At 39.9% G+C, this 24668-nt stretch overlaps 3 protein-coding genes across 4 annotated transcripts; 2 read left to right on the top strand and 1 right to left on the bottom strand.

The window, feature by feature from the left end:
* Positions 1-691: 691 nt before the first annotated feature.
* LOC107483213 (uncharacterized) lies at positions 692-2398 on the top strand. The gene has a single exon (XM_016103832.1). It carries the CDS (start codon positions 692-694, stop codon positions 2396-2398), a length of 1707 nt encoding a protein of 568 aa, XP_015959318.1.
* A 10230-nt stretch (positions 2399-12628) lies between these two features.
* Positions 12629-13695, bottom strand: LOC107483265 (transcription initiation factor TFIID subunit 8-like). The gene is made up of 2 exons (XM_052260439.1): positions 12754-13695; positions 12629-12712 (listed from the first exon to the last, which is right to left on the bottom strand). The coding sequence occupies exons 1-2, from the start codon at positions 13693-13695 to the stop codon at positions 12629-12631; spliced, it is 1026 nt and encodes a 341-aa protein (XP_052116399.1).
* Positions 13696-15263: 1568 nt separating this feature from the next.
* LOC107483264 (metal tolerance protein 11) lies at positions 15264-19406 on the top strand. Of its 2 annotated transcripts, none has more exons than XM_016103893.3 (6): positions 15264-15737; positions 16920-17029; positions 17201-17446; positions 17751-17831; positions 17925-18158; positions 18727-19406. In XM_016103893.3, the coding sequence occupies exons 1-6, from the start codon at positions 15563-15565 to the stop codon at positions 19069-19071; spliced, it is 1191 nt and encodes a 396-aa protein (XP_015959379.1). In that variant the 5' UTR covers positions 15264-15562; the 3' UTR covers positions 19072-19406. The 2 variants fall into 2 exon arrangements, with proteins under 2 accessions (XP_015959379.1, XP_020995699.1); XM_021140040.2 differs by lacking the exon at positions 15264-15737 and adding an exon at positions 16227-16284.
* The last annotated feature ends 5262 nt before the right edge of the window (positions 19407-24668 follow it).

The raw sequence follows: 24668 nt of genomic DNA, 5'->3' as shown, positions 1-24668 counted from the left end.
TATCAGCAGCAAATTCAGCTCACAACACTTTCCTTCATTGCCTTGTAAACCATTCTTCTGACCTTTCTCACCCCATAACTTCATCAATCTTCACACCAAACAATGCTTTATTCTCTTCAGTGTTGCAATCCTACATTAGAAACCTTCGTTTCAACACCACCACAACAAGAAAACCATTCCTTATAATCACTGCATCACATGTATCTTGTTACGGTCTGGCCCAAGGAACCGACGGGTCGATCCGGCCCGAGCTCCACCCGACCCGGTTCCGTGCCCTTCATGCGACCCGGACACGCGTCCCGTACGGCTCACACGTAGCTATAGGACAGCATCCTTGAGGATATGGGCCTGACCCCATGAGGGGGCCCACCACTGACATGTATATAAGGGGAAGATTGGCTCTTCCCCCGAGGTACGTGATATCCTTTCACCTCATTTTCCCCCGAGGTACGTGATATCCTTTCACCCCATTATTCTACCCGCCTGCACATCGCTGACTTGAGCGTCAGAGTGTCTTTGCAGGTGGCACCCCCCTTTTTCGTCCTCTCTTCAAGACAAGTGCTCGGCTACTCGGCAAACCCGCAACCAGTACGACCAAAGCTAAGGCGTCCTCACTCCCTCTCCTGCTCACCCGATCCGTCCGGAACCCGATAACCGAACATTGGCGCCGTCTGTGGGGATCCCTGCCTAAATGGAAGTCGTGCTGGGTCCCGGCGACCAAGCTCGAGCAGCCGGAGCGGAGGGGGCAGCCTCCGTCGCCTCGCTAAGGGGGCGGCGGAGGTCCCCCCAACAACATACGAGAACACGACCATTCGGGGGAACGGGCGGCGATAGCGCCATAATAATGCAGGAGTTACGCCACAGAGTCCAGAACCTAGAACGACAGCTGGCCGACCGGGAACGGGAGGGACGGTCCACCGATCCCAGCTATACCCCGTCTCCCGGGAGCGAAGAGGAAGACTCTCACAGAAGCCGACCGCGGCATACATCCGCATCCCGGACGGAAGCGGAGAGCACGCGGGAGGAGTCGCCCATAATAAGAAGACGAAACGACACGATCATCTACTCCCGCGGCAGACCAACCCGCCGAGCGGCAAGAGGTCGCGAAGACAGGGAAGGGAGATCTGAGAGAACACGACAACCTGTGATAATGGGCGTCACCCCGTTCCACCGATCTATCCTCGAGGTCCGGTTGCCGAAACACTTCGACAAACCGACGGACATGAGGTACGACGGAACTCAAGACCCTCTAGAACACCTCACGGTCTTTGAGGCCAGGATGAATCTAGAGGGAGTGGGGGACGAAGTAAGATGCCGCGCCTTCCCGGTAACCCTAGCGGGGCCAGCGATCAGATGGTTTAACGGCCTCCCTCAAGGTTCCATCTACAGTTTCTCGGACATCAGCCGTGCATTCCTGGCCCAATTTACAATGCGGATAGCAAAGGCCAAGCACCCTATCAACCTTCTAAGGGTAACCCAGAGACAAGGAGAGCCGACCAGGAGGTACTTAGATCGGTTCAACGACGAATGCTTGGAAATTGACGGCTTAACCGACTCGGTGGCCAGTCTCTGCCTGACAAACGGCCTCCTCAACGAGAACTTCCGAAAACACCTTACCACGAAGCCGGTTTGGACAATGCATGAAATCCAGACGGTGGCCAAGGAGTACATAAACGACGAGGAAGTTAGCCGAGTCGTGGCTGCCAATAAGCAGCAGTCCGGTTACAGCCAAGCTCGGCAGCCAGGTGACAGAGAGAGAGCAAAAGAAAAAACCAGGGAGGAGGCATCAAACAAGGCACCTAGACCGTTCCCTCGGGTCGGGAAATTTACTAACTACACTCCACTCACTCTCCCCATCGTGGAAGTCTATCAGCAAATAGCTGAGAAGGGAATTCTTCCGAAGCCCCGACCACTTAAGGACCGTACGGGAGGAAACAAGAACCTTTATTGTGATTATCACAAGGGTTATGGCCATCAAACGCAGGACTGTTTTGACCTGAAGGATGCACTAGAACAAGCGATAAGGGAAGGAAAGCTAGCAGCGTTCTCCCACCTCATCAGGGAGCCGAGAAGACGTCATCGCGATCAAGACGAGGAAGGCAAAACCCGTCCGGCCAAGCGGCGACAAGAACCCGAAGACAGAGACCACGACCTCACTGTGATAAACGTGGTAACGGCAAAAAACGCCGCGCCAAAATCCCGGTCGGCACACAAGAAAGACGCTAAGGTTCTGGCGATCTCACCCCCGCCGGTGCAAAGCTCTAAAAAACCTCCATCCATTTCTTTCGGCCCGGAAGACCAATGGTTCAACGACGCCCCGGAAAACCCCCCCCATGGTCATTACGGCCAGAGTGGGAACCGGCCTCGTCAAACGGATCCTCGTCGACACAGGAGCTGATTCAAACATCATGTTCCGCAACGTGTTCGACGCACTAGGGCTAAAGGATGCCGACCTGATGACTCACCAGCACGGGGTTATTGGGTTGGGCGACCACTTCATCAAACCGGACGGAGTGATATCCCTACCAATCTCGGTGGGGCAAGCCCAAGGCCGAAGATCGGCGATGGCCGAGTTCGTAATCCTCCGAGATTCCACAGCCTACAACATCATTTTGGGAAGAAAAACAATCCCAGTGGCTCAACGGAGGAGAAAGATGTCGGCGGAAAGAGCAGAGGAGGTGGCCAGGCAGACGGCCAGCCTCCTAGAAGCAGGCTTCATACGGGAAGTGGACTACTCGACATGGCTCTCGAATGTGGTACTGGTTAGAAAACACAACGGCAAGTGGAGAATGTGCGTGGACTATTCCGACCTTAACAAAGCATGCCCCAAAGATTGCTTCCCCCTCCCTAACATAGATGCACTCGTCGATGCCGTGGCGGGATATCGGTACCTAAGTTTCATGGACGCCTACTCCGGTTACAATCAGATACCGATGCACCGTCCTGACGAAGACAAAACGGCGTTCATAACGCCAGGAGGAACTTTCTGCTATAAGGTAATGTCGTTCGGCTTGAAAAATGCGGGGGCAACATATCAAAGGCTGATGAACAGGATATTCCACGACCTCATAGGGAAAACAGTTGAAGTCTACGTGGACGACATCCTGGCAAAAACAACGCGACCTGACGATCTCTTGAGCGACCTGGCGAGTGTATTCGCGTCCCTCCGTCAACACGGTATGAGGCTGAATCCCCTCAAGTGCGCCTTCGCCATGGAAGCCAGCAAGTTCCTGGGATTCATGATAACTCAGAGAGGGGTAGAAGCTAACCCGGAGAAATGCCAAGCAATACTCCAGATGAAGAGCCCGGGTTGCATCAAGGACGTCCAGAGGTTGGCAGGGCGGTTGACCTCATTATCCCGGTTTCTCGGAGCTTCGGCAACAAAGGCCCTGCCATTCTTTAACCTCATGAAGAAAGGGATGGCGTTTGAGTGGACACCCGCATGTGAAGAGGCCTTTCAGCACTTCAAAGAAATCCTGGCGGCACCACCCGTTCTCAGTAAGCCAAAGGACGGGGAACCACTATACCTATACCTCGCCATAACGAGTGAAGCCCTGGCCGCAGTTCTGGTACGGGAGGACAGAAAAGCTCAACAGCCAGTCTATTTCATAAGCAGGGCCTTGCAAGGGGCAGAATTGAGGTATAACAAGTTGGAAAAGCTAGCCTTAGCACTCCTAACTTCCTCACGAAGGTTAAAGCAGTACTTCCAGAGTCATCAAGTTATCGTCAGAACGGACCAAGGGATCCGGCAAGTACTCCAAAAACCCGATCTGGCGGGAAGAATGATGACTTGGTCCATCGAACTCTCCCAGTATGACATACGATACGAACCCCGGCAAGCCATCAAGGCGCAGGCGATGGCGAATTTTCTAGTAGAAGTAACGGGAGATCCAAGCGAAGAAGTGGGTACACGGTGGAAGCTCCATGTGGACGGAGCCTCCAACCAGACCTTCGGAGGTGCCGGGATCATCCTGGAAAGCCCGATTGGGGTTGTATACAAACAGTCGGTCAGATTCGAGTTTCCCGTCTCGAACAACCAGGCAGAATATGAAGCCCTTATAGGAGGCTTAACCCTAGCGGCAGAAATCGGCGCAAGAAGACTAGAAATATGCAGCGATTCCCAAGTCGTCACCTCCCAAGTAAACGGTAGCTACCAAGCCAAAGACCCTCTGCTACAGAAATACTTGGAAAAGGTTAAAAGCTTGAGCCAAAAGTTCGAAGAGGTCACGGTCTACCACGTACCTAGGGAAAGGAACACACGGGCAGACCTCCTATCAAAGTTAGCCAGCACAAAGCCAGGAGAAGGGAACCGGTCTCTCATCCAGGGCATGACAAGAGAACCAGCAATCACACTGCACATAACAAGCCTAGGTTCTTCATGGCTAGACCCCATCACCGACTTCCTAGAACACGGCAAACTCCCTACTGATGAAAAGGACGCGGCGAAATTGAGAAGGGAAGCGGCCAAATACGCCGTCATCCAAGGACAGCTGTTCAGGAAAGGGTTCAACCAACCCCTACTGAAGTGCCTACACCCCGACCAGACGGACTACGTCCTCAGGGAAGTCCATGAGGGCTGCTATGGGCACCACATTGGAGGCAAGGCCCTAGCAAGGAAACTAATCCGAGCCGGATACTATTGGCCGTCGATGATGGCAGATTCCAAGGAGTTTGTCAAAAAATGCGTAAAGTGCCAACAGAACGCCAACTTTGCCAGGGCGCCGGCCTCCGAGTTAAGCTTGCTAACGACCTCCCGGCCATTCTCTCAATGGGGAGTCGACCTCTTAGGGCCCTTCCCAGTCGGCCCCGATCAAGTCAAATACCTCATAGTCGCAATTGACTACTACACCAAATGGATAGAAGCCGAACCACTAGCTAGCATATCCTCGTCCAATTGCAGGAAATTCATGTGGAGGCAGGTGATAACGCGATTCGGGATACCGGAAGTCATCATCTCGGACAACGGCACGCAGTTTATCGACAAAAAATTCACGGAATTCCTCCACGGCCTGGGTATAAGGCAAAGGTTCTCTTCGGTAGAACACCCTCAGACGAACGGACAAGTGGAGTCCGCCAACAAGGTTATCCTCTCAGGGCTAAAAAAGAGGTTGGATAATAAAAAGGGCGCTTGGGCCGACGAGCTAGCAGCGGTTCTCTGGTCCTACCGAACAACCGAACAATCCTCCACTAAGGAAACTCCTTTCCGACAGGCAAGCTAGCGGCGAACTGGGAAGGCCCTTACAGAGTCAAAAAAGTGATGGGAAAAGGAGTCTTCAAGTTAGAAAGGCTTGACGGCAAGGAAGTCCCGAGAACATGGAACGCGGACAACCTAAGAAGATTCTACTCCTAGAAAATGGCCCGACAAGCCGACCAACCTAGCTAAGTAGTTAATTTGCAAATTTGACTTTTGAACTTTTCATAGCGACTTACGAGTCCTTTATACGATTACCGAATAAGATATACTTGTGCAAATTTTCTCTTCTGTTTTGTCACTCAATTCTCCAGATAAACCATCTCATCACGACCAACGACGACGCGCGACCCCGGGAACCCGTCAACCACCGTGACCCCGGGACTGATCACCCCGGGAACCCGCCAACCATCGTCGTAACGATTACGTGAAAGGCCATGGGCCGTTGATATAAATGACGACAATAAACCAAAAACGGTTAATAGAAACGATAACACGACCAGACGAATAAGAAAAAGTTTATCACGACAACTCGAGCAAACGACTAAAAAGGTCTGTTCACAAGCCAAAATAAAACGGCTAAAATCAAATTGTCCATAAGCCAAAGCGGCTAAGATTAAAATTGTTCATAAGCCAAAACAAAACGGCTAAACAAAAACAGAAGATTCATTTCTTGGGGACGTCGACAACTTTGCCATCCTGAATGACTTTGAGAACACCAATCGCCGATGTATCAAACTCGGGAGCAATGACTTTGACCTGAGCCTTAAGAGCCTCCTCGGTCGCCAAGATCGCACCCTTCCCCTGCTTCACGACATCTTTGTACTTGGCCTTCCACGTTGCCAATTCGGCCTCCACGGCCTGCTTTTCCTTCTCCATCTCGGCCACCCGTTTTTGCGCTGCGCCGACCTGGCTCTCCAAAGTCATCTCACGTTCGACAAGGCGAGAAACCGTGGCGACCGAGTCCTTTAATTTCTTCTCAACAGTGGCAGTCTTCTTCTCGGCTGCAGTGGCCTTCTTCCTCGGCAGCAGTGGCCTTCTTCTCGGCGGCGTCAAGTTTTTCATTCAATTGGGTCAACTGCTCCCGGAGAGTCTCGACTTCACTCTTCAGCTCATTGTTAGCCTTCCCACTAGATTCCAACCTTCTGCGGAGGGACTCCATCCCGGACAGCTCAAACTCGGCCTTCCGGGCTATCACGGCGCCCCGCAAAAGGGTACGATACATCCACCTTGCCTGCCCGGCAAGGGAAGACTCGTGGAAATACTCCTCAGTACCAGGGATCAGCTGGGAATCTATAAAGTTCCCAGCATCAAAATTCCTCTCCATGACGGTAAGGACCCCCTCGGGACTGGAGGACATCTTCCTTTTCCTCTTAGGGTTAGGGACCTCTTCCACACCATCATCGACATCAGGGGTAGACGTCGAACCCCCGGTGCCTATCACCTCGCGGAAGGGAGAAGCATGAACCGTTTTGTTGCCCTCGACCTGGGCAGCTTGGGTCGAGGTCCCGGTCCCGTCAACTACGGCTTCCTGCTCGGAAGTAGTTTTGTCCTCCGGAGGAATTGCAGACTTCTCGGCGGCAGATTTTTCATTGTCCCCTTCGTCATCGCTGGCGCAGAGGAAAGTTTGGAATAAGTTGAGAAGACCCGTCACCGACGCAGACATCTCCATTGCAGGAAAGCAAAGAAGGTCGGTTAATCGCCACAAAATATCAGTAAAAGCAAAAAGATAAAAGGTAAAGAAAAAGTTCCTCACAAATGTAATTATGACCGGACTCCCGGTCACCCATAAGGAGGTGGGGATTTACTTGATTCTTCCCAAAGACCGCCATCAACACCTCGGCAATCTGCCTATCCACCGCCGACATGCCATTATAGGTTACCTTAATAAAAGTATTGGACCCTGCCCCGAAACTCCAATAGGTCGGGATGAGCCGTACCCCCTCCAATAACAACCAAAAGGGATGACGACCTTTGACAGGGCGGACCTTGAAATATTTGTCCTTAAACCCATGGTAGGAATCTTCAAACAAACCGAAAATCCTCCGACCCTGGGCAGACCGGAAGGACATGAACCCCTTTTTGTGCTTCCCCTCCTTTGAAGGGTTTGTGAGGGTGAAAAAGAAGAGGAAAACATCTACGGACACCGGCAGTTCGAAGTACTCACAAACCATCTCGAAACAGCGGATCGAGGCCCAACTGTTCGGATGCAACTGCGACGGCGCCACGGAAATTCGACTTAAAAGCGCCATTTGAAAGGCTGAGAACGGAATACGAACTCCGACTTGGGTGAACATGGACTTGTAGAACCAAATCCAGTCGGCGACACGGGAGTGTTGGAAGTTGACTTCATACAATCGCTCGTGGGGAGTCGGGACAAAAACGTCATAATTGGCTTCCTCGTCAGTCCCTCCACACAAGTACTCGGCTTGTCGGAACTCGGTGAGCTCCTCTTTGCCCATTTGGTTGGGCGAATCCTTCACGTCGGAAACGACCCAAGCATAGGGATCGTACGCCGCGGGGTTAACGGAAGCCCGGGAAACCGTGCGAGCCATACCTACATGGGGGGACCATCCAGTCAGTCTAAGAGATCGGTTGCTCAGGCCGAATACAGACACTACCCCCCACGACTCCCCGACTAAGGCCAAACAAGACTAAATCACGAAAAGAACAAGAAAAAACCTACCCTGGAATGGTACTTTCCCCCCTAACACATCTAGTCGCAATTAAAAGGCTACGCAACAACAGCAAAAAACCAAACAACAAACATGCAAAAATAATGCATAAAAGGGAGAATAATTCGAAAGTTACCTGAATTAGTGGAAGAAGGACGGAGCAGTTGATAAAGAAAGATGCGAAGGGAGAGGCGCACAACAGCACTGCAAAGAAATGTTGAGATTTGGGAGCAAGAAGAAGGCAGAAAAAGGAAGATACAAAAGAAAGAAAAGAATGCCAAAACTGGCCTGTTTAAAAACCACCTCCCCAGGAAGCGCGAAACGTCTGGGGGCAGAATGGTATTTTCAGCAAGGGTTTTCCACCCCATTATGAGCATTTAATGCTCGGCACTGGGAACGATGCGACGAAACGGTTGCTTGTACAACCAAAGGACACGCGCGTTGGGGGCATATCCTCATCACGAACAGCCGACCAGACGACCCCGAATGAGAGGCGACACAACACGCCATTGATAGCTCCCACAGCTACCATTGACGCGTGGGGGCACTGTTACGGTCTGGCCCAAGGAACCGACGGGTCGATCCGACCCGAGCTCCACCCGACCCGGTTCCGTGCCCTTCATGCGACCCGGACACGCGTCCCGTACGGCTCACACGTAGCTATAGGACAGCATCCTTGAGGATATGGGCCTGACCCCATGAGGGGGCCCACCACTGACATGTATATAAGGGGAAGATTGGCTCTTCCCCCGAGGTACGTGATATCCTTTCACCCCATTATTCTACCCGCCTGCACATCGCTGACTTGAGCGTCAGAGTGTCTTTGCAGGTGGCACCCCCCTTTTTCGTCCTCTCTTTAAGACAAGTGCTCGGCTACTCGGCAAACCCGCAACCAGTACGACCAAAGCTAAGGCGTCCTCACTCCCTCTCCTGCTCACCCGATCCGTCCGGAACCCGACAACCGAACATATCTCATGTGCAATCAACCGTACTAAAGAGGCCTCTCCTGAAAAAGACGCTTATGATCCTAAAAACCCTACGATGGTAATGGTAAATTACATGGGGGAAGCCTTTGGCAACACCTATAACCCCTCATAGAGAAATCATCCAAATCCGCAGTGGCGGCCATGATTATGAAGGGGTGTCTTATGTGGCAGAGGAGCCATTCTTCCTCCTAGACATGTTCAACCTCAGAGCCATTGAGATTGACATAGAAACTGAAACAGCTTGGGTCCAAGCTGGTGCAACACTTGGTGAGATCTACCATAGTATTGCTCAGAAGAGCAAAATTCATGCTTTCCCTGCAGGTACATGTCCCACTGTTGGTGCTGGAGGACACATAAGTGGTGGTGGCTATGGAAGCCTAATGAGAAAATATGGTCTTTCAATTGACCATGTTATTGATGCACAAATAGTCGATGCTCAAGGTAGAGTTCTAGATATAGATTATTGTTCTTGTTGTCTAGACATCTATCTATATATATAATATATAACAGAGATGTATGTTTTTTATTATTATATGAACACATCAATATGACATCAAGTAAGGATTTCAACTGCTTTATTTCATTTTTCAACTTTTATAGTTAAATTTCTTGAGTCCAATTTCATAGCTTAGTTCCTTTTGCTTTGGCCCCTTTCTTATATAAGCAATCAGCATGCGTCTTCTGTTATGAGTGTGTGATGTTCAAGAATTACCCTTCAATTGGCACTAAAATCTTTTCGAATTACTTTATTTTACTCTTATGGCAATCCCTTGGATATAGTTTGCACTACTTGATAATAATTCCTGCACAAAAGTGTCAAAGTTTATAACCACATAGACGTTCCCACAGCAATGCCTTAAGCTTGTGATATATCTAATTCTGTCAGAAACTAAACATTTGGTTCTTTTCATTAATGAGATTCATTTATTTATTTCTTTTAAAATATTCAAATTCAAGAGAGCCTCAGCCCACTCAATAACCTCCCTACACAATATAGCAAGTGAAAAGCATAACTTATATGATTTTCACTAAAAATCAAACTTATGAAAGATGAGCAAATGACCCATATGATAAATATTGGAAAAACACAAATAGTTCAACAAACGACCCTATTTAATGTCATAGATGGTTCAGTCTTAATAAGAAAGTGACAACTTAAACCTGGTTTCACTTCAATCTTAAAAATGAGGACCAAAGAATTAAGTAGAAACTCCTTACACTCAGAAGGGCATATTAATAAAAATAATAGTGGCTAATGTAAAGGTAATAGTTACAACACACACATCAATTTTAACTGTTAAATAGTAAGTTCTTATTGCGAATATAAGAAACACTTAATATAAGATCAATTAATTTGTACTGTCCAATACAGTAGCAAATCTAACACTTTCGGTTCAGGATGGGGAGGAATTTTCCATTTTTACCCTAGACAAGCACACACTTAGCAGTAAAAACTAAATAGAATAAACAATGTATCCAGAATAAAATGAAAAAAGATACTTCAACTGCTAATAACTTGAAACTAAAAAATATAATGATATAATCTAAACACCTAGCAGTAAATATAATAACAACACAATCAAAAGGGAACTCAGCTGAGACAACAATATACAGAATTATCTCAAATATCAAATGCAGGGGGAAATGTTCTAAATGTTAACTGTGTAGTATTTCATTTATCAAAACCCATCTTATAATAAAAGGGATTGGCAAGCGTTCTTAATAGCTAAGCCTTATATGTCATATTTCTTACCAATATTTTTTGTATATAAGCAAGGAATGGATGGCTTACCTCTTTTCTAATCTAATAAAATTTCATTGTTCTATGAATAAATAAATTAACTTGTCCTATAAAGACAAAAATCTCTTATTAAAAGGCAGCAGTTTTGAACCATTCACTCATTTATTCATAATTAGAAATCAGTCTCACAAGAAGGATTAAAAATGTGACCTTTCTCCATACAATGGTGCAACATCGCCGATAAAACGGCCATGTATCAACAGAATATCAGAGTCCCGCAAAATTACAGCTGTTGGTTTTTTCGTGGCATTCCCACCCTCTTCTTTCCCTTATCTCTGTCCAGTTCCTTCCACACTTTGCCAAAAATTCATTCAATAGTCCCCTTGTCGACTTTCTGTACAACAATCATCAAACACACATGCGGCATACATGGTGGACCAAAAGGAAACAAATTATGACCAAAAACATCTTTAAATAGTACAAGCACAACAAGGGTCAGCGTAAACAACCATTTAATTTAGAAGCAGCAGCTCATAGCAACACCAAACACGGGATGAAATCTATAAAAGAAAACAGAGACAACATTCATTATTAGTAGAAAACAGGAGAACACTTTTTAACAAAAATTTACGATAAATAAATCATTTAAAGCATTGAGAGATTTAGAAAACAACAAGAAGTGAATTCAATCAATTCAAAGCTACAAACTATGTTAAATGCAATAAAGTAGAAGGCACATTACCCCGAATATTCTCTTCAAACTCATCTGACAACCATTTTGCAAGAGTTAGCACAGGACACTCACTTTCAGATTGGGAACACTAGAAACCATCACCATAATGAATTCAGCTATCAACCTATATAAAAATTTGGAAAAAGAATGAAGGTTTTCCCAATGCGTGCCCAAAGGACAATCATTAAGGTTTTAAAGTTATCAATGTATTGAGTTTCAAAGGATTCCACTAACAAAGATCTTAATGGGTTCCCTTAGGACACACAATAGCAAAACCTTAAAAAATTGTGATTATAATATGTTAAACCAATATAACAGTCAGAACATTAAAGCATATATATGCATAAACTGAAATAATTGATGCCAAAGAAATCAACGAATGAATATCATGGAATTCCGTACTTATAGGATGAGCTCAGGCTTGGATGCTGAACAAACTAACAGAACAAAGCGAAGCAGATAATAAAGGAGGATTGCTGTTCTGAAACTTCAGCAAAACAGTACAATCAAAACAGATGATGATAACATTAAAAGAAGGTTCAAGTTGAATTCTCAGTAAATCAAACTACAGTCTCAACGAAAAAAGATTTTTCAATGACAAATTATTGGTATTCAGGCAGCAGACTGTGAGACCACTTAACTGTTGAACATCAGTATTCAGATATTACAATAATAAGGATATCAACCAGTATTATGAAAATCAGGAAAATTGATACTCCAACCATTCCAAAATATCTAATACTTTGGAATTTTTGGTACATTTAATATTTAATGTATTGGATACAATTCATGTCTAAATGCATTGAGTAATCAATGAACCAAAATTCCAAAGTGATAGATATTTTGGAGCGGAGGGAATATGTGAATACAGAAAACCTAAATTTACAGGAATAATCTATCACACCAGTTCAATACCCTAAATCTTAGATAAAACAGAGTAATGTAGTCTTACCTTTTCGATGAAATGCAGAGACTTCCGAAACCTTTCCCTCAAAATGAGGGAAGCCATGCAATCCCATTACATTGATATTTTTTATAAAAGATGAAATAATATTAATAAAAGATAGATAAAAAAATCAATAAAGATAAAAGAATAAAAAAAAAAATTCGAACACAAGTCACAGCTACAGAAAAAAAGGTTTTAATTAAGACAAAAAAGGGTTAACCCTTGAAGGTCTTCATTTTTACAAACTCAATTCCTACATCATCCAACGAATCCAGTCAATAAACTAATCTACAACAGAGTGAGTTCTTGTGGGTTTTCCATAGATTGTTTGAGAATAAGCTCAGCTCTCGTCTTCTCTACCAGCCAAGGCCGCTGTTCGTGAAGCATCCTTCTTCTGATTCCTCATATCCAAGGACTCGTGGATAAGCTTTTTTCCAGCCCTGAACTTGAAATAAACAGTAGGTCTCACAGCTGGAAGAACTGTTCTCCCTTGCATCCCGTCATCTTCGCACAAAACACCACTACTCCTCATCATCTCAATTGCAGGAGCAAATGCCTCCAACACAGAAACATGATTTGCAATCATATCAACATCATCAGAAAGCTTCCCCGGCAAGGGAACTGGAGAAACATCTTTGTTATCCACAGGAGCCTTAAGGTAAGGGTTCTTATCACCCCCTTCACCTTCTCCTTGTCTAAGTGAAGCACCACCACCACTCAGCACAACCACATTAGAAGTCGTATTGCGTGTTTCTACTGAACCACTACACAACAACAACCTCTTCTGCAAGCTCAACAACGACCTCTCAGCCTTTCTACGTTGCCTGGCCTGTTCAACCTTGTCTTCCCGGGGATCACTAGTCCTCTCATCCCACATAGGCGTGTGAATATAAGTGTGAGGGTCCGGCAATGCCGGCAACCAAGGCGGTATATGCTTAGAAGGTGGTGCCTCCCCCATTTGCAAGAAACTAGGGATAACTTTCCGCTGCCGAATCACTGGAAAATTCGGTATTGGCTGAGCAAAAGGAACCTCATCACCGCAATTAACAAACCTCATAAGATCCCTAACAGTTCCTGAACCTAAAAGGCATTGACTTTGACCAGAACCTATGAAACCCTTGACCTGTTCTAAATCCTCTAACCCTAGAATCAAATCAAAGACACTACATTGCGATCTACCAGCAAGGTTAGCATAAAATTCAGCAATTTTCCCCAAGTCAATAAGGTACCTAATTGTGACATCGGAAAGTGCTTCGATGGCGGAATTCTTGACGCCATTAAACCCTGCAGATTCGCAAATCTGTGCCACGGCTATTCGAGAAACCGCACGCCCAAACTCGTCAGATGAAGCTCTTCCTCCAACTCCTCCATGGTCGATGGTCCGTCGATTAGGGTTTCCATTAGTGGGATAAGTGAACCCCATGATCACGGATAATTTGGTTAAAAGAACATTCTCATGGTGAAACTGGAAATAATAATAATAAAATAAATAAAATAAAAGTTAGATGAGTGGTGAAACCATAGAGTTTGGGTTTCGGGTTTGTAATAAAGGGGTCTGGGACCGAGTGGAGAAGTGAGGAATTTCAGCGGAAGAAGATGGTTTGGAGCGCGTGCTGGCTTTGACTGCGATACAGAGAACAGATGAGTTCAAAATCTTCAACTTCGCAACCCAGCTTCATTTATATTTCTGTTACATTTCTACTTTTAATAAATATACAATATATATTATATTTTTTAAATAATTTTCTTGTATAATTGTCAAAGAGAATTATTTATATGACTTTAGTTTATTGATAAACAGATATATAGTCTGCCCCAGAATCCCACTCACCATACAGCACCTTCCCTTATTATGCATTGCATAATAAATTAAACAATTATTATTTATTATATCATTCGATGATGGTATATTCTTTTATTATATTCTCTACCACCCAGTTGGTTCTCCATCACTGTTAACAATTTGATGTTGATTCTAAAATATAATGCTCAGAAAAATGGGCAAATTGTACATTTTGACTAAAGAAAATTCCAACATATTATTAGAGCTTGCCTTATTTGCAATATTTAGAGATTGGGTCCAAGATTTGAAAACATTTTATCCATATATTTAAGATACTATCTAGTTGTCTCAAAGCCATGATGTAGAGAATAAAATACAAAAAAGATTATCAAATATTTTATTCATGTCAAATAAAATATTACATCATAAATGTTGTTACGTTAAGAAATGAATAAATTCCTTGTCATATCCAATAAAAAGGGAGGTGCATCATACATGCATCATATCAAACTAAAAATGAAAGTTCTTTTTTTTTTATTTATTTAACATAATATTCTTTCACCAATTCTTAAAAAAAAAAATCTTTCAATATTGTCGAGTAAAGAATTTAAGCCATAAAAATCTTTCAAGATTATTATATTTATAAATATATTTGATTATTTGTCTATTACATAATTAGTTATTTTAATATAATAAATTTAATTATTTTAATAATTATTATTTAATTTAAAAATACAAATCAGTATATATAATACATAATTATTTTTTTCATAATAATTAATTTTTAGTGTATATAAACATTTTTGAGAGTCAGTATATTTACCAACACTCATGCACTTTAAAAAAAGTATCAATACGGAAGTATACATAATTAGTTACCAATAATGATAGATACTAGATATATAATTTTTATATTAAAAGTATTGCATGCTCCATTATTTCAGCTAAAAGAATCTATATTTTGTCAACTCTATTTACAGCAATCATAAAAGTCTTTACAAATTGGGAATTCTATTTTTTTTTTTTAAAAAAAACGTTGAGATTCAGTGAATGTGATTTACATTTACTTTGATATTTTTTTGGTAACTACATTTACTTTAATATATTATTTAATTTGTTATTTTTATCATAGAAACATAATCCAAATAAACCAAACCTATACGTATCGCGCGTGTTTCTTACTCTCTTAGTTTCAGCTACTACTCACTCCTTCAGCTCATTTCTTTTTCATGCCTTTCAATTCCCCCTCTCACGTTTCGAACGAAACTATTTCAATTGTGTCTGCATCTTTATTACTAGCAAAGAAGAAAGAAGAGAGAAGAAAGAAGAAAGTATATCATAGCATCAACACCAACCACAACCACAACGTTCTCTAAAATGCATCAATGCAATCACAACCGTTGATTCTTCTTCTTTCAAAATCTTGATCTACTTTTTCAGTTAACAACGACGACGGCGAGAACGTTATAAACGACGGCGTTTTAGGGGTTTGTGGTGAACCGAGACAATGGTGGAGACGTTGGAGGTGCAAAGCGACGAGCAGAGGTCGCTGCTGTCGCCGGATTCGAACAATGGCGACCCTTCATGGCGGTTGAACTTCGAAGGGTTTCAGATGTCGTCGCCGCACGCCGACAAGCAAGTGAAACCCTCACGTGGAATCCATGACTGCTACGGTGTTCTAGGTACAACACAAATTATAAAATCGAAATGGAAAAAAAAAAAAAAAAGAGAGAAGGAACAAAAGAAGAAATAAGATGAAGATAAATTGAGTAATGATTCTAATTAGTACCTTAATTTGTAAGTGGTTCAAATTAGTACCTCACATCGCTACTTGTCAGATCCTAATTTGATCGGAACTTTACTAGTTTGAGGGTGAATTTGAGGATTTACTGACAAATATAAAAATTTTGCTATAACCTTTTTGGATTTTCTTTCGGTATTGGTTTTGTAGTATATTTTTTTGGAATCTGCTTTTTGTTATGATATGGTGTGGTTAATTTATTTATTGTGAGTGGGAATCTGGAATTTGCTTTCTACGAATGGTTGTAGTTAATTGCGAGCTTGTGCTTCTAGAGTTTTTGCTGTTTCTGTGTGTACGAGAAGGATTTAAGCTCCCTGTTTTATATTCCTTTGTATTCTCTTTTGCTTTTGTATTCTCTTTTGCTATAAGAGTATACTGATACTATTTAGGGTTAGTTTTTCTCTTTCCGATGGTGGATTTCGTTCAAGGTGAAATTTCAGAGTTTGTCGTTGCATTTATGTTTGTTTGGCCTGGTTTGATAGTATTTATTGGAATTTTGTGTTTTGGCTTAAGGGTCTGGGACTCTGGGTATAAAGTGAAGGTCCTTGTGAAGATTTGGGTGTTTTGGGGTTCTTTCCGTTTGCACAATAAGTTAGTAGCTTTCGGTGATTGGATTGTACACTTTCATGCTCCATGTTTTTAACTTGAAGAAGTTGCATGAAATGAAACTGGTGTATTAGGTTTTGCATTTGGATTTTGGATCTTTGCCTTGTGTCTTTAAATGGAGTTTTGTTTCTTCTGTGATTCCTGCAGATTTATGGAAGGCTTTGCTTTTCAAGTTTACAATCTGTCTGCTTGTTTTCATATGACTTGCTTACTGTGTTGTCTGGTTTATGGAGACTTTTTTCTTATTATTTTTGTGGTCCTTTAAATTAAGTTTATTTGTACTTGAGCTTTGAGTGTGCTACTGAATTTTCTTCATCCATGAATTCTTATGTGAGGATTTCTTTCTGAGAGGAGGTTAATTATATTTCTAACAAGTTTATTTTGAATGACGGTATCTGTATCGTACTCTTACCTACTGAAATTTGAAATGATATTTCTAGAAGTATTCATTCCTCAGGGCAAGAAGATGACATTGCTGAGTACTATCAGCAACAGGTTGAAGTGCTAGAGGGCTTTAATGAAATGGATGCCTTGGCAGAACGTGGTTTTATTCCTGGGATGTCAAAGGTCTATATTTCATTCTGCTTTCTATGTTTCCAGCTGAGTTTTCCAAACAAATTGATGTCCATATAATCGACTAGAGTAAAAAGTGGTTATATAAATAAGCCACTATTGAAATATATTTTAACGTTCCAAATACATCAGTGCCTTTGGCTGAATATCCAATTTTGTCTACAGGAGGAGCAGGAAAAGCTAGCAAGAAGCGAGACATTTGCCATCAGACTATCAAATGTAGCAAACATGGTTCTCTTTATTGCTAAAGTCTATGCATCAATCAGAAGTGGTTCCTTGGCCATCATTGCATCCACTTTGGACTCACTTCTTGATCTCCTGTCTGGATTCATACTCTGGTTTACTGCATTTTCCATGCAAACACCGAACCCATATCAGTACCCTATAGGAAAAAAGAGAATGCAACCTTTGGTTAGTTCTCCTAATTTATATTCTTTTTGAGAATGTCTGAATATCAACTTATGTTCTTTCCTGTCATACAAAGAGTTGGTATTTTTCTGTTTCCCTATCTTCTTGGCTCTTGGGATTTACTTTATAATTAAATCAGATATTGAGAAAGATTACTACAATATAGTTTGGTTCTGTTGTGTAATTGTGTAATGCGTACATATGTTCCATGGATAAAGCATAAAAGAAAATTTCATCGATAATTCTCTATAACGGATAATCATGTTTTCATCTTGTCACTAAATATTGAATTGAAAACTGGTTGCAGGGGATTCTTGTTTTTGCCTCTGTTATGGCAACACTAGGATTGCAAATTATTTTGGAGTCAATGCGGACACTATTATCAGATGTAAGTTGATTATTGGTTATGAAGTTGACATGCAAACGGATAACAATATATCGTGTTTCTCTAATCTAATCAATTGCATAATAACAACTCCAGGAAAATGCATTCAGCTTGACCAGAGAACAAGAGCAGTGGATTGTTGGTATTATGCTTTCAGTGACGTTGGTCAAATTCCTCCTAATGATCTATTGCCGCTCCTTTACTAATGAGATTGTCAAAGCCTATGCCCAAGATCACTTTTTTGATGTGATCACAAATGTCATTGGTCTCATTGCTGCACTTTTGGCAAATTATGTCGATGATTGGATGGATCCTGTTGGTGCTATCATTGTAAGTGAATATTCCCCCTTTGTTTATTGGTTTGAACTGTTATTTTGTTAGCCATAGAAAAGGACACACAAGTCTTCTGCCAAACTCTCCATGAATTTATGTTAAGTTCTGATTCATACCTAGGAGTAAAAGCTAATGAATCAAAAATATAACAAAATTATATTTTTATTCCTCACATTCATCGACAACAGTGACCATCTCTGCATTAGCTTCTGCTGTCCTCCTGTATTTTTGCAATTTATTCCTTTTTACGGAAATCAATATCCTGTGCAAAAGGGACCTGGTTAGACGACTGCAACTGTCAAATTAGCCTCGTAATTTCTGTAGTCTCTCTTCCATGAATTATTGCATGTTATGATGGTTTGATGCATAAAGCATACCTTTTATATCATACTCTGACTTCTAAGATTTAAAGAACAATCATTAGTCCTTTTGAGCAGTACCATATTGTGATGGAAGTGATGTCATATTATCACTATTTATGTTTACTTGCCAGCCTATATAATAGCTTGTAACATATAACTTTCAATTGCCTTACTTATGGTTATGGTTGACTCTTCTACTACAGCTGGCTTTGTACACTATCCGCACATGGTCTTTGACAGTGCTGGAAAACGTGAATTCCCTGGTTGGAAGATCAGCTGCTCCAGAGTATCTTCAGAAACTAACATACCTCTGCTGGAACCACCACAAGGCTGTGCGGCACATTGACACTGTGCGTGCTTACACTTTTGGGTCTCACTACTTTGTTGAGGTTGATATTGTCCTGCCTTCTGATATGCCCTTGCAAGAGGCTCATGACATTGGGGAATCGCTGCAAGAAAAGCTTGAGCTTTTGCCTGAGATTGAACGCGCCTTTGTTCATCTTGATTATGAGTACAGTCACAAACCTGAGCATGCCCAATCCCATTGATAGCAGCGATTAGGAAATGCAATGCCTTGCCATCAATTGTAAATGTGAACCATTTCACTTGGATTCAACTCTAAAGTTGCTAATCTTTCCACATAACCCTGTCATGCACATAAGTTCTTAAATCTCAACTTGGTGATATATGCCCCAAGTGTATGTCATGATAGGAAAATCATGCAGAGATCCTTGAACATCCCAGAGTACTATAGTAGCTGAAATAGAATCCTTGCTTCTACCTCTATTCAGGTACAGTATCACCCGTGTTTTGTATCTCAATATAGGGTGCTGGTTAAAATGTGCAAATATAATGTTTTCCTTGGACCAGTTTCATGATTAAACTATAGGATGTGCTATTTTCCAATTGTCACAAATCGTTTACCAAAAAATATAATAATCAACTTCAAACGTGAATTAGAATTACTGTTTACTAATTCATACCAGGCTCCATATCTATTTCACAGCTAGGACATATCAGTTACCACAACGAAAACATTAATAAATCCATAGTTCAGATTCCTGGAAAATAATTGAGACTAACTAAAATACACACAACCGTTGAATCGTTCTACCCAAAACTCTAATTGCTAAATTCAAAGGGATTGGTACAAAAATTAAGCTAGAAATAGTTACTTCTTCAACTAAACACCATTTGAAAATAGATGAAATTGGATAAAAGAAGGAAACTCGTTACTTACCTACCAACGACCTAATCCAATTGGACCATTCGTTTGCACTGAATTCAAAAATAAAGAGTTGAAATTTAAACCAAAATTCAACCATAGAAATTAGGAAATTCCTATTCATATGAGAATAAAAAACACCTGGCAGCTACGAAAGTTTAAATATTCCAGCCTATCTATGTAAGCAACCAACGGAATTTTATGTAAAACCCGTAATATATGAATAGATCAACCTCCCCAAAAAACTAAATAAAAATTAAAAAACAAGAATCCAGGTATTCCGGGATTGATGAAGCGTTTTGCACATTACGCTGAAATGTTAATTTAACCAAAAGACTTTGGAATTTTCAGCTGAATGCAAGAAGTGAATACGCTAATTAAACCCAAAAATACTGGCATAACATAAGATATAAAATCAGCAGATTCTAAATTGAAACAGTCTCTTTTCTTCCAAAAAATTCAAACAAGTTGAAATCGAAAAGAAAAAAGACAAAGAGGAACCCGCAACAAAAATTGGAGCTTGGCTACAAGACATAAGTAAATTCATAAGCAAGGGGATCTCATGATAATTTCAGCCAAATCTCCTCTGTTCACGCCTGCATTGCTCACCACACGAGAATTGTGAGCCATAGAAAGCTCTATTTAGGCATCGAAAGGTAACTTCATGGTCTGGAGAAACTTAAAATACAGCAGAAGAAATTTTAGTTATTACTTTTCAATGTTGATAGGATGGACGGTGCAACGAAGCTGGACGAGAAAGATAACCATGTCCTGTCCTCAAAAGAAAAGGGTCCAGTTACGAACTCACTAAGGACCCCACTTTCAGATGTCCAGTCCAATACAAGAAGTAATATTCCGGGTAAATTTACAAACAACTTATTGAAATCAGACAGCTTGCTATTCAGTTTTCACACTCATTTTGTATCTTCCCTAAATGAGTCGTCTATAGATGTATGGTTAAATTACAATAAAAGGATAACGATTTTATGGCTTTGGTTTATAATTGGAGTAAAAAGGGATCTTCACATTGTCAAAACGGTTTATACTATCCACTCTTAACTTCCACTTATTAATTACGCAGGTGACGAAAGGTGTTGTAGCTTCAAGAATAAGAGGAAGGTGAATGAACTATGTAGCAACGAATGGTTAAGCTTCACAAACAGAAAATGTTTCGATTCTTTAGCTAATGAAATAACTCAACAGAAAGAAGCAAGTGACATTCCACGCTTAGGTAAGAACAGTATAAATTCATATAAGTGTAGAAATACTTTTTATCAACCAAATAAATCTTTCCATCATAGAAGGTTTCAAGAACATTTTGCATATTAGCAAGTTGTTGGGGTCAATGGTTTTTGGTTAATATAGGTCTAATTATAGCTACCTAATACAAAAAATACAGGATTGGTACTACCTATTCAAAGAATTGCTGAAGAGCAACCACGCAGATTTTTGGATAACAGCTTCACCAGTGGTTTTAGAATAACTAATGTTGCAAAAACTATAGACATAAATGGAAAACCCAGCATTCAGACAACAGAGGACACGCCATTCTTGGGGTCTAATGTGCTGTTACAAGTGACTTTATTTCGAACCAGAAGAGTTTTGTGATTATGTATGTTAGACTGTGAAGTGTTATTTTGATATTAGATGACTCAAAGCATGCTAGGATGGAAAGAGCAGCCAAGATAGCTAAGAAAAGAAAGTGTGTGGGCGTTGCTTCTCAACAAGGTAAACATACCATACTCTGTAGTAGAGTATCCAAAGAAATTTCCTTCTTTCTAAGCAAGAGCATCAAAATATGTTGCATACGACTGATAGCCATGATTATAATTGGTTAATGAACAAAAAAATGATTGATATCATAGGTTATCCATGTGACTCACAAAAAATTTTTCGTACAGAAGTTACTATTTCATTAATTGATATCCTAATTCATAACTAATTTTTCAGCTTGTAGTTGTAGTAGAGATAATACAATTTATGATAACAATGAATTCGGACTACAAAGGCATCCAGCCTATTAGGTTAAAGGATCTTTATATATATAAAAGCAACTATTGGTTGCTGATACATCTATTACTCATTGGAAACCATTAGATGTTTTGGTTTTGTGATGGTCATAGAAAAATTATGCAATGTGTTAAAAAGAAAACATATTCTTGGATTCTGCATAACAATATAAATAGTGAGCTTCTTATTATATGTAATAGAATAGTAAGGTAGCTTCGATTATAGGAGAGGTTAGTTAGTACATAGAAAAATTAGTGGAGAATATAGGTGATTATATCATATGGTGAAATTTTAAAAGATATACAGAAATAGGTATATAATAAGGTGAGTTGTTATGCTATTTAAAAAAACACAAATATAAAGTAAATACTTATACACAGGTAACCAATTGGTTTAAGGAATTGAAAAACTTCTCATCATTAAATATAATGGTATTTTATTTAATTTTAGCTTGGAGCAATATTGTAATGTAAAGAAATAATGAGATCAATTTAATTAGAACAAAGGTTTAAAAGAACAAAGATAAAATGATGTGATAGATTGGATGCTGAATGATTATTGATACTATAAAAAATTAATAAAATTGTGTAGCCAATGCATGGTGAAATTTTATATGTATAAAAAAATAAAGTATAAAATTTCAAAAACTAATTATTAGAAACTAAGAATTATTAGATTTACAAAGTCATTAGTATCTTATGATTATATGAGTAATTAAATAAGGTGTTATCATGTGATCTAATTAATAATGACTCAGCTTATTCTTATAGTTGTGGACATGGATCATCATGTTTAATACCAAAATTAAACATGAATTGATACACTCAAATTTATATGGGTCCACACAATATGATGAAATTATCAGCAAAAGAACCTAGGCATACATAAACTTAAGAGGTAGTTTTTTTTTCTTTTAAAAGTGTACATGTTTGGTTGTTGAAAGTATGGTAAACAATTTAGGAGTCATACAAACCATTTTCAATGTAGAGGACAAGAAAAATCTAATGAAGTATGCAGTTGATAGATGTATTATAGATCAAGATCAATGTGATGGAAGAAGTAAAAATCAGATTAAGAGAAATGTTTTTATACCGATTTTATCAGTAAGCCAATAGCCACTAAATCCACCATTAAAAGGTAAACGAGTAATAACAAAACTAATGTAGATTGAAGTAAATAGCTAGACGTATATTCTGATATTAAACACAAAATAAACTCTATAGAGACAGCACGAAACGCGAGGATTGAGAGAGCATTCATATTAGCTAAAAAAACAAACCATAGTCTCACGCACCCAAAAAGATAACAATCACGAATAATAAATACAACTACCAACTCAGTCATGTCCCTACACAACTTTAGATCATACTGTCTACTATACGGGTGAAGTGAAAGTGTCTAAATTTTTACATAACTCTAATTTTTTGCTCGCAGGAACTATGCCTGCAAGCACATTCATCACACAAATCATAGAAGTGTGTTCGATGGAAGGTATCACAATCTTTTTGAATTATTATATAATAAATTGAAAGGCAATTGTTATATGTTATATGCACAGTAATTGAAAAAATGTTGCATCAACATCCCTTCACTTAGGATTCACAATGAGACATATCTATATCACTAATTTATTCACAGTTGAAGCGATTAATAGAGTTGCTAATACTCTAGAATATTTAACTTTTTATTAAAAAATTATTTGATAAAAAATATATAATTAGTTTGGAGTAATTAGATAATTTTAGCTATAACAAATACTTATTTTTCAATGTTATACATAATACATATATAAATATTAAAGCAGAATAAAATAATGTTATTTTTTTGCTTTCTTAGCATTACATTAGGAAAATATCAAATTGTAATAGAAAAATAATATGTGTATAGGAATTAGTGAGTATCTATTTATCAAAAAGTTACAAATGCATCAACACACCAATTATTATAACCCCAAAAGAAAAGAAAATTTGTCAATTATATCTAACGTGCTTCTAATTGGAAAAAAAATGTATACATAGTTACCTACGTTAATTTTTTTTTGTGTATAAACTATTAAAATATATGAATAAAGAGTAAAAATAAATCCTATGAAACTAATTTAAACTGTTCATAGAAAGTATAAAGAAATAAGTGTTGTTTAGTAGGATATAGTAGTTAGTAATTTTGTGCTAAAACCTAAACCCTTTTTCTCCTTCCCTCTCAATAATTTAACTATAAAATCATCCCATTAATTTTAATAGATAAAACTCAGTCAACGTAATTAGATCATCAAAAAATGAAATATGTCATATTTAAATATTTTTTTAAATAAGTAATAATATATATTTTCTTAATAAAAATAAATAAAAAAATCCTTTTTATTTTATATCAATAATTAAAATTAAAAAGATATATATTTTTTTGGAGTCATAATTTGAGAATTATAGAAATTTATAACTTACTTCTTTTTGGCTTTTTAAGTACGTTATTTATTTATTCCGTATTTTTTAATTATTGGTGAAATAAATTTACAATTTTAATCTATTCCAAGCGATTAATGTAGTTGCTAATACTCTGAACAACAACTATATTCAACTTGATAAGTGTATTATATTACACTTGATGATTCTTCCTAAAATCAAATGTAAAGATGGTTTTTTTTTTTTTAATTTAAGTATGGTGTATGTGTACTTATCAATCACCCTTGGAATAGGTCAACCAACATATACTAGAAGGTATATAAGGCAACTAATGGACGCAAAAAAGAGTCCTGGTATCTCCAAACGCATGCAAGGTGTATTGAGCTCTTTGTATGTAGTGTAGTATTTTTAGTTTAGAACATTATTAAGAATTTATATTCACCATTACATCCATTAATTAAGAATTTAAGATTATTCAGCTAAGATATCTGGCAACTGCGTTAGGAAGTGA

The sequence above is a fragment of the Arachis duranensis genome, chromosome 4 (assembly GCF_000817695.3).
Source record: "Arachis duranensis cultivar V14167 chromosome 4, aradu.V14167.gnm2.J7QH, whole genome shotgun sequence".
Classification (NCBI taxonomy): domain Eukaryota; kingdom Viridiplantae; phylum Streptophyta; class Magnoliopsida; order Fabales; family Fabaceae; genus Arachis; species Arachis duranensis.
This window is presented reverse-complemented; position numbering and strand designations above follow the sequence as displayed.